A 10,908-nucleotide genomic window follows, 5' to 3' on the forward strand; every position below is an offset into this window, starting at 1 on the left:
TTTCCTTTTTTATGTCTGCTTAGATATCTTCCACTTATTGTCCAGAATCTCGCGGCAACCCGTCGTAAGTTCTGTTCCACCTTCTTAGCACGATTTCTCGTCGGATCCATCAGAACAGTCTTCCTCATTATCACAACGCCAGAGTAGAGGGATGCACGAAGGAGGGGCTCCAACACATTGAAATTGAGCGCCATTTTCATCATTTGGGCATCTTCTGTTGTCGTTGCATAAATCTTCGGATTCGTCTGAAACAAAAAAAAAACAATTTTTATGAAAATCATCAGTTGGCTTCCTAAGTGTTTGCACTTTCTTCATGGTAGAACCAGAGGGCGTACTAGTATGAAATCGCAAAGCTTTACACTTCTCTATTGACCTTAAAAGGCCCTACAGGGTGTTTCATCTTTCTCATAGAGTTTGCATAAGAGAAAAATGCCATCAGATTGATTGGTTTGAGTTTTGATTAGTTTTCTTATGGCAGCACTGACGTCATTTCTTTATGTCAGCTGAGGCAGAAACTCTGTGTATTGTCATTCAGTTTCCATTAAGGACTATAGGGAAAAAACCCAGGACAACCACGTGGAATAACATAAGGAGAAATATACGGAATATTAAGACAAACCTATGGTCCTTCGAACCAACAGTCTTAGATTTGAGCATATTGTTTTGTTGAAAGTTTTAACCCTTTGAATGAAAAATGAATGAAAAAACGTTGAAAGCATGACGTCATGAATGAATTTCTTTTCTTCTGCAAAAGTTCTTCCTCTCAGTCCCCTCCACTACACTTGTCATTTCAGTCAGTTTTAATGAATATCAAGTCAAACATCAATTATAATGTCCCTATAGGGACATTACATCAATCATAGACCTCTGAAAATTATGGACTTATCTCGATGACCAAGACTAGTGATCAGGGCTGCACAATTAGTCATGTCATGTCACCTGTTGCAGGTTCGTCCTGTCCATAGCTTTCTTAAAGCTCAAGAAAACGCAATTTTCAACTTATGCCCGGCAGCCCTGACATCTTAACTAACAAATCCAACAAAAGTTTCTAAAGGTAATTGCGGCTGAATTGGCTTTTGGTTTTGACTAGTCTTGGTCGAGATACGTCCATAATTTTCAGCGGTTTATGCATCAATCATAAACAAATTAAAGCATAGTTAACTTTATAGCGGCAAACAGTTTCAACAAATATTTATGAGCGAAGAAATTGGAAGGATCAATCTTTTAATAAGTTTCAAAGGAAGTATTGAGGCAAATTGCAAAGCGAGAACTGAGGTGGGTTTGGCCACGGACTTCTAGAAATATGGACTGCGAACGAGCTTCCCGGCAAATACGGTATACCTGCTCTTGGTCATAGCCACTCTGAGCCACTTTTCGAATTCACGTAAGAATATAAAAAACGTAGATCTCTTCAATTAATGGTAGGTCAATTTTATATCATTTACCTGCAAAGTCGATCGTTTCAAAGTTATGTTGTCAAAAGCTTATGTAGCTGACCAAGAGTAGGCCGAAAATTCAAATTTTATGGTATGTTCACTATATAACTTTGAATATGTCTCCTGAGTTCCCTAAGCGTAGGTTTGGGCTCAAACTTGGCTGAGTTCATCTATTCAACAGGACCTTGTGGTCGTATGAAGTGCTTATTTGGAATAACATGAGCGGTTTAGGAGATAGGATATTTTTGCTTCCGTTTGCAGTCCATATCTCTAGAAGTCCGTGGTTTGGCTGATGAGATTGGTTTCAAGTTAAAACGGGAAAATGTACTGGCTCATATCTTGATTGGTTGACTTTTTCGTGGAATCGCCCAGCTCAGACTTGGCCCAACCCAGACATGGTCGGTCCAAAATGAAACCGACCAACCCAGCTTCAACCTTTTTAGCCCAGCCCAGCCCGTTATTCGAAAACTGTGAAACCAGCTATGGCCTGACCAAAAATCATCGGCCCATTACATCTCTCGTCAGAAGTGAATGTGGCATCTTTTATTAATGAAACTGTGACTAACTCTAGCGTCTAACTCTAGCGCCAAATCTAGTAGTTTTTCAAATATGAAAAGTGACAACGTTTTAAAATCTATCTCCTTTCCCTAGTCATATGGCATTCCCTTAGGAATGAAACAATAATTAATTTTCGATTAAATCTGCTCTTATTTGTTTTCAAACCTAATCTTCATTATCATTTGTGCTTACCAGAGCCATCCAGACAATCGGCTTCCCCATTACAAGTCCATGCCAATGGCAAACAATGGTTATTGGCGCATTGAAATTGCATGCTCGTGCAACTCATCGGCAATACTGTTTCCGTTGCGATCTCAGGGCTTAGTTCAAAGCAAGAATATTGCTCTGGCCCATCTCCTAGGCACATATTTTGACCACAGGACATAGAGTTCGAGCATGGATTATTCACGCCCGTGGATTTTTGCTGATTTCTGGTCAAGATCTGGAAAGCGAAGGAAGATCCTGGCGGGGCTTGAGTTGGAACCAAACTAGAATAGCATGACCATGAACTAGCTGACTAACTTACACTGAAATATTTCACACTCGTTGTCATGGGAATACCCAGATTTTGAGGTTTGGGCAATGGGGGGAGAGTATCCGATTCTCGGGTTAACGAGATCATAGCAATATTATTCATTGTAACACTTGTCCACATGATCCAGGACTCGGATATTTCCATGGAGTGGATGTGCAAGAGTGCGAATGAAGAACGATCAAGGATTGCCACTCTCTGCGACCTACGTCCATGATAATCGGTTTTGATGAGTTGAAATCTGGCCATCAAGTACACCTCTTTACGTCGAATGTCCAATGTGAAACCTTTTGCCTGAGGATAGATCTTGTCATATACCATCAGGTGTTTCCCTCCAGTCATCGTTACTCGATGGATGGCAGGGGGAAAAAGCGTGTGGACAAATATGTATCCTACACAGAAAAAATCGTCGGTTAGGCTGGGGATTGCCAAAGATTGGGTGGATTTCAAAGCTATCAGATCGCTAATGGTAAATCACACGTCTATCGATCGAATGAGCAAGTCGTGATGCAAAGAGGTTCTCACACTAATCAAGACGGCAGCACTCTTCAACTCTTTCGTTTGTCTTCTAATCCACCCCCTATTAATTTTGCGCTTTACCTTCTTCAGGATCACATCGAAGGCTTAAGGGATCATGGATCATGTCAATCGGCACCTCTCCTCTAAATGTACCATTATAGTCCGAGTATTCCAGAGAATGGTGGGCATTCTTGATCCAAATCAAGTGTTTCCCAACGTAGTCCAAGGCCAGATTCTCCACTAAGATGTTTGTGTGGTTGATCAATATTTCCATAGTCCAATTGGCGGCTTGGCAGCGTTTCACAATTTTCGAATCCCCGTCTAAATGAATAACACCGAACATGCATTCTTCACTCTCATCGTAAACCATGGCTTTCACTGAGCCCAAACTTGTATCGATCACGGTCACATTGTCCGATGAAGCCACAAAGAAATCATACTCATCTTTAGCCATTGTTGCAGATCTTGGTTTTATTGCCACACCAAGAATGGTCGGAAGGCCCTGCTGATTTGGAACCAATGTGGCTGTTGTTGTTCCTGTAGTTGGCATAGTGCTTGTCTGTGTCGTGATTGCGGTAGTAGTGATGGTATTTGCATTTGTTGTTGTTGTTGTTGTTGTTGTTTTCGTTGCTGTTGAACTGATGAGACCAATAGTGGTCGTAATAACGGATGGACTCACGGTTGTAGTTGATGCCAACGAGGGAGATGTTGGTGTGATTGAGTTGGAACTCATCCATGATTGGGTTCCAGACGACTTTGCAGTTGAACCAGTGCTCAAAACACCAACGAGAACCATGAGGATAAATACGAGTAGAGCTGAGCCCGCGATCAGAACCACTCGTTTCGTTAGTTGTATCCCAGGTAACTTGTAATTCAGCCAAGTAAAGAATGACACATCTTCTCCATCTTCGATAATGGGCTGAAATTGCGAGTTAGACATTGTGAAGGTGGCGGATGCACTTGCTTCTCTGGCATCTAAAAGCTCGGTAATTTCAACTGATTGTTGCGAGTATGCTTTGTGGTGTATAGTGGGTGAGTGATAATAGAAAAACACACAGGAAGTGAAATCAACGTGAACGAAAATTAATTCTTTGGAAAGAATTCACGGAACGGCCACATTTATGATTCTTTTGCTTCTCCGAAACAATTACTTTACACTTCTTCCTGACAGAGATAACGCCATGCAAGTGAAACCTTGTGAACATTTCCATGTCTACAATTCTGGAACATTAGTCATGGATTTTTGGGGGTTCATTGGTCGTGTCTCTTTAATAGTCTTCGACAGTGTTTTAGCTGGCCAAAATCGAACACAGGTCATTTAGAGACTCCAGTCCAGCCTTTCCTGATACAAAAGGTAGGCACATGGTTGGTTTGATCACGAAAGCTAATTTGATCCTGAGCAAGTCGCCCATAAATTGGTATTACTGTGCTTGAAATGATCCTCTCCCTTGGTTCCAATTTTGCAAAGCAAAGAAAGGATTTCTTTCGGTCTTAGGTTCCTTTAGTACGAAAAATAGCTTAGAGCAATGGTTGAAATGCTCTATAAAGTTTTGACGAAAATATCCAAAGACACTTTGCCAATTTTCTAGCTAGCAAAATCACAAGGAACAGATTGAGTTTTTTTGCTTAATAAAAGTTTAGACGAAATCAAAGATTACAAGCATAAAAAGAGCACAAAAACTAGGCAAATTAAAAACCCATTCAATGTGTGATTTCCTGGTGAACCTTTTCTTGTCATGCCTGAATAAACATGTTCTAGTCAGGAAATAAAGCAGTTATCAAGTCTAGAGACTAAAGTAGACTATATAGTACTTTAGTCTCGAATCAAGTCCATCAAATATGACACAATGGTCTTTAATACGTATTCAAAAGCATCCATGAGCTTTGTCCCAACCCAGGATTTAGGGTAGAGGCCTAAGTAGAGGCTTATTGTAACAGCGTTTTGAGAGCACCTTCAAGCCCTGGCTAGTTCGAACAATGAAGTCCACAGCTCTTCTTTCTCGGGCTCCTTCATTGTTTGATTTACTTCCTTCTAATATTCATAGGGAATACGTAGGCCTTGTTGATCCGGGAGCATCTTTCAAGACAGACTTGGGACAAATTTGTAGATAGCATTCCAGATCAACCCTGCATTCAAGGACTAGCTCGGTTTTCTAACTCAAATTCGTTGTTGGACCAAATATCATGTAAAGATTGAAAGGTAATAAATAGACGAACTGAAACCTTTCATTTCAATAGTACTAGGAATTACATTCCCTGTAGCATTTAGAAAAGCCTGCGAAAAAACAAAACTCAATTTGGCCCTAAAACTTGGTTGAGGACAAAGCTCATAATACTTTTGAAGACGTGTAAGTAGTTTAAGATACCTTTCATACCTTCTTTAAATACTGTACAATCCCAACCTTTCTAATTGGTCCCAATACTAGAGCTCTCTCATTCTTACATTGTTCCTGTCTATCACATTTGACAAAAGCCCTAGATATTGAGGCTTCTTCTGAAAACAAAAACTAGAAGCCAAAACCTTTTTAACTTAAAAATAACAAAAAGAAAGATATTTTTGTTTTAGACAATGCCTCATCCATAGTAACCAAATTAAAGTGAAAAACTCTAGAAGATTGTTTGACAGCAATTTTGTTTCTTCATCATCATTAGGGTTCTAGTTATATATAAAATGTAGATAATTTCAAAGATTTGGACAAACTGAAATATCTTGATTTTGTTGTCGTCAGCTCAAATTCGGCAAAAGAAGAATTTACGTTGTCATTTGACATATCTTTTTTCCATTCAAAATTGCTTACTATTACGTAAGAAAAAAAAATCAGTTTTCTTATGAAGCACACATTTTCTTGCTCTTTAATACTTTTCAGTGATTATTTAGCCCTCACAGACACAGTTTTTCCTAGCCCTGCTAATGCCACATTAGATCAAGTCCAAAATAAATTTCCCTTGCGAACAACAGAGGTGTTTGTCAAGATCTTCAAGACATACGTTCACCCGTGCCTGGAGTTCTCTGAACAGTCGCGGAACCCGTGGTTGTAAAAAGACATAGATGCACTGGAAAGGGTGCAACAGCTTGCGATACGGATGCATGGGTGATAACGGTACTAAATTGCTTATACGAAGAAAAGCTCCAAGCCCTTGGATTGGCGTCTTTATCAAGGAACGCTGAGAGAGGGGTGATGCAATCCAAATTTTCAAAATACTGAGAGGACTTTACCCACTTTACCTGGAAGACCTCCATAGTTCATTGATCATAAAAGTCAAGGAGCGGTCAATCATAAGGAAATTTGCAAGTTCCAAAAGCACGGGTGGACGTCCGGAAATACTTTATTAGTCTTTACCATCTGATAAGTGCCTATTTGTAACAACATTCCTCTAGGATTGAAAAGAATGCCAAAGCGGTAATGAATTTAAAATGTGTTAGTTTTAAGATTGACATGCCACAATTACCTTAATTTGGAGCTCCCAACATTATCGTTCTTAGCACCTTTCTTTTTCTTTCCACCAAACCTCTCGTCTATTTCAATCCTCGACTCCAACTCAAGCCTCTTTGTCTGCATAACTGGCCTCATTCAATCAAAAGCTCTACCCACTTTTATACATTTCCAATAACTTACCTGAGCTAGAAGTCAATACGGCAATAAAACCAAAGTTGTTCCTCATGATTTTACGAGTTACAAAAATACCAAAATGTGTTCATACATTTCTCTGGAAACTGGATAGGGATTTTTGACCACCGTGTAGAGTAATGGTTCCCAAATCAATCGCGAGCCATTACTGCCCAATGGGAATGCTCCTAACGGAGGTATCCAAGGGATACAGTCGGTTAGATTGTTGCAGGGCACAAGCAGGTGAAAAATGGTCCAGCACGGGCATCATATTTTTTTTGTTAAGGAATGGGAGGGGATTGACTAGGAAAAATAATCGACAACTAAATTTATTCGAATGTGAATGGCTGATTTTGATAAAATATGTTGTCAATCTTTTCATGATGACATATACTTTTATGTGTACATTTTTACAAGTTTTTTACATTTGCCAAACAAAACTTATTTTATTCCCTTTCGTTTACCTTGGAGCAGCTCCATTAGGGGTGCATCCTGTTGGCAACCACGGTTTCTGATTTGTTTTATGGTACTGGCATAATTAGAACATGAGAGAACACGGACACATATGCTTCAGAAAGTGCCATAAAAATCAACATGAAATGGAACTGGCAATGTGGCTACGGATTTTGAATGGCACAGAAATTGAATAGTGCTATTTCTACCAAAGAGTCCAATTATCATTGGGCATGGAATATTCTTCCAGTAGAGCAATGCTCGTTAATTCTCTTATCTTAACTGTTCTAATTATATCCCGCCTCCCTCCCTTGACAATGCAGAAAGACCCAACTATGTTTCCTTTCTCTTGAAAAGATCGCGAACATGTGATTCTCCAGCACGTTCTCCGACGACCACCAACCTGAATCGTGCTAGGGCTAAGCAGTTCCCTAGTCTGATGTGTAACCAAATTTCCTTGCTCGAGATCATCGAGAGTAGACGCAGTAGAGGTGGTAGTAGTGTCAAGGAGGGTTTGAGATTGACCAGACAGCTTGGCGCCTCAAGTCCCAATCTCTGGGTTCGGGAAAAGCTCCCTGTTCTCTTTCTGTTACTCCTGTTAGATTCTACTCTCCATATTCCACAACCCTCCCCTCAGGAGCTCACAGTGGCTAGCTGGAGCTTGAAATGAAATAATCTCCTTCCACGACCACCATCGCCACCACTGTATTGTATTCAGAGAACGTGGAATAGCCCGTTGTGAAGTGGTGGCGCTTGACCGAGGATTGGAGATCACTTTCGGGCGCTTCAATGTGTTTTTTCTCCAGTGTCGTGTTTCACTTCTCGTCGGTTTTTCCAGGGAGTTGAGCTTCAAGGCAGCAACGGTGAAGAAGACGACACAAGAGTATCCAACGATCTGAACAAATCATCATCCTCATCCTCGAAAAGATAGCACGCAAACAGAAGCCATCATCACCACATTCATCATCAACAGCATCTTTATCATCATCTGGTTGATCATTCTATTCATTTCGAGGATGCTGTTGTTGGTCTCGAAGGTCTCTGTAGTGCCTATGATTGATCAGGCCAACCCTTAATATTTGTGAAACAAGTGCTGCCGTCTGGTGAAAGGCTGGGTTATTTTATTGAAGATGCATCCTTTCCGGTTATGGTTAGTTCTCGTGAGTCTTTGCCCCGGAATCTTGACCCTTCGCATCTCAGCCAAGGTAGGTTTTCATAGAATGTCGATTGGGCAGCGTTCCTCCGTAGGAATCCGCTGGGTGAGGATGAGGTCATCTCTGAATTTGTGAGGTGATGCCATTGTCGCTGCTTGAGTGCATATTGTGAGACCGGATTTCCCATGTAATTTAGCATTTCTTGCGGATATCATCATTGTTCCGTGGAACTTTAGGATTGTAATCATTTAGCTAGCATGTTACAAACACTCAAAGAAATTATTTAGCTCTCGAAGAATAACCAATTCTTCAAAAAACGCGTTGAAAAAACAACAATAGAGCATAGATTCATTTTAATTCGAGTCAAGCTGTATTGCCGCCCCCAAAGCTTTACAGGTAATCCATTTTGCCGAATATAGAACCGGATGTTTCAAACGAATACAAAGCCAACCGTATGATCTGCAAGTGCTCAAGTCGGATTTGGTTTCTATTTTCCTTTCCGGACACTGACAGAATTGGTCATCTCGATCTCGAATAGCATGTGGGTTGAGGATTATCTTGGATCTCTAAGATTTCCTCTTGTACCATGAATGAACGTTTCCATCTTTAAAAACCTGTTCTATATTGTAAAAAAGTTTATATTACGTATGCTACAGAAAGAGCCACGGCCCAAATGGTCAGAAGTGTGTAGTTTGCCGACTCGGGCCAAATAATAGGTTGGGAAATTACACTCTTGTAGAACAAGTGCAGTGTAGCACTTTGAGGCGCCAGGTTGTCTGGCATTGTCGAAAATCAACGTGGATTGCCCGTGGCAACACCTCCGACGGACGAGTCCCTCGGAGACCGGTCTCTCCTCGCCAGCTAAAGTATATGGTGTTCACAGCCGAACTGGATCCAGTGGTGGATGATGGTCCTAACATGATACCCTGAAGGACTCCCTCCATAATTTGAGATTATTCTCTCGCTTTGTGAGAAGAATCCGCTCCAATTGAGTGAGTCAGTCGGGGAGTGACTGCCCACGGACGGTCAGTTCATCAACAGGTGCTCAATGCATCTTTAAGGATGTGACCTCTTGTCGATGGATGCCTCGATTGATTATAGAAGGCACAACGAAGATGAAATGATAGCGACAGATTGAGGCAGATGCAGAACAGTACGGTCAAGTCAATATCCCTCTGATTATTTCACTTTTTATTGGTGTATTCAAATATCACATAGATCTAGACATCCATCCATGTCTTCCGACTTGTTTCTAAGAAAAAGAAAGAAAGAAAGAAAGAGTAATTGGTAGATTGTAACTAGTTGGCTGACATGGCCGTTCTCTCTCTCTCACTCTGAATTCTGGCTTGCAGTACATAATTACTACGAGACTCTTGACCGTGAACGAAAACAAAAAAGCAAAGAATGCGAGCAGTACACTGCCAGTAGTAAAATGATGTTGGGCTCCGCTGAGAGTTACCTCGCTACTCGACTATAACCATCCACGGCGAAGGTTCTTCGTGCTGATAGAGCAGGCCATAAACTGTTAACGACTCGAAAGGAATTTCCTGGCTCTCTCGTGCGCTTGACGTTAAACTTCTTTACTTTTTGACAAGGAGATTATCCAAGTTTCACGAGCTTATAATTGCGAGTAAGGAGGTAGACCACTAACGCAGTTTATAACTCGGAGGACACTCATTGATCCAGGATTTGTCACAACTCGTTTAGATGAATGGTTGTCAACAAATCAACCAGACCCATTGGCACCTTGGCTAATCCTGACTTCTTCCAGACCCACTTCATCGTTCGCCTCCACATTTACTGTACATAATATTGTCCTCCTAGGATCACGATTCGACGTCAAGAAATGGGCCATCCTGTTCCCTTGACTGCTCCACAGAGACAAATAATCCCGTTTGTGGGACCAACGGGCGGACCTATGACAATCGGTGCTCGCTAGACAAAAATACAATCTGCCAAGGGATAACCAATGTCAAATTTCAGTACAGGGGACCTTGTGCTGAAGGTAATGGCACCTTAAAGTCTCAAATGATTATAATTGTGTATATGTCATCAACACCATTCTTCCAAGCAGATGAGAGATGCGTAGAAGAGCGAAGTCAGGCCTTGAAGAACAGTAATGCCTCTGGTATTCCTATGTTTGTTCCTGTTTGCCATGAAGATGGTTCGTATGCCGAGGTCCAATGCCATTATAGCACAGGATATTGCTGGTGCGTCAATGAAGATGGGAAGCCAATCCCCCGAACTTCCACTCGATACGACAGGCCTAATTGTAAAAAAGGTAAGGCGCTCAGGTAATGAAAATCACTCACGTTGATCTACTGCCTCATCTTCTTATTGTTCATGAAAGTATGTTTTGGCAACGACCAATCAAATTTACAAGATACTCATGTTTTGCAATTCTGATCGAACGTACCCCAAACTCATCTATATCTGGTAAACAATTGACTTGGTCAAAGCAATATCAAAGCATGCCAGAATAAGAAACAAGATGTTGAAGAAAAACTTGATCCGACTGTGCACATTTGAATCTACATTGGAAAAATCAATGGGTTTGAACAATCAGATTTTGGATCGAGAATGGAAGAAAAACTTATGCCTCGACAATTAAGTTCCTAATGCCTACAATACAATTTGCGTTGATGTTA

At 41.0% G+C, this 10,908-nt stretch overlaps 2 protein-coding genes across 4 annotated transcripts in view; one reads left to right on the forward strand and one right to left on the reverse strand.

Annotated features, from left to right (window-relative positions):
* On the reverse strand, window positions 1-4,067 carry LOC131891217 (prolow-density lipoprotein receptor-related protein 1-like). The gene is made up of 4 exons (XM_059240742.1): window positions 3,127-4,067; window positions 2,521-2,918; window positions 2,187-2,436; window positions 1-245 (listed from the first exon to the last, which is right to left on the reverse strand). Exons 1-4 carry the CDS (start codon window positions 3,983-3,985, stop codon window positions 85-87), a joined length of 1,668 nt encoding a protein of 555 aa, XP_059096725.1. The 5' UTR covers window positions 3,986-4,067; the 3' UTR covers window positions 1-84.
* Window positions 4,068-4,231: 164 nt separating this feature from the next.
* Window positions 4,232-10,908, forward strand: part of LOC131891215 (SPARC-related modular calcium-binding protein 2-like) — a 10,495-nt gene continuing 3,818 nt past the window's right edge. Inside the window, exons 1-4 of one of the 3 annotated variants that reach the window (XM_059240740.1) lie at window positions 4,232-4,399; window positions 7,945-8,311; window positions 10,085-10,265; window positions 10,335-10,541. In XM_059240740.1, coding sequence (XP_059096723.1) covers window positions 8,237-8,311; window positions 10,085-10,265; window positions 10,335-10,541 — 463 coding nt within the window. In that variant the 5' untranslated portion in view covers window positions 4,232-4,399; window positions 7,945-8,236. Of the gene's footprint in view, window positions 4,400-7,634; window positions 8,312-10,084; window positions 10,266-10,334; window positions 10,542-10,908 lie in introns of those variants that run through there. The other 2 variants (XM_059240741.1, XM_059240739.1) reach the window with 2 other exon arrangements.

This window comes from Tigriopus californicus, chromosome 11, assembly GCF_007210705.1.
Source record: "Tigriopus californicus strain San Diego chromosome 11, Tcal_SD_v2.1, whole genome shotgun sequence".
Lineage (NCBI taxonomy): Eukaryota > Metazoa > Arthropoda > Copepoda > Harpacticoida > Harpacticidae > Tigriopus > Tigriopus californicus.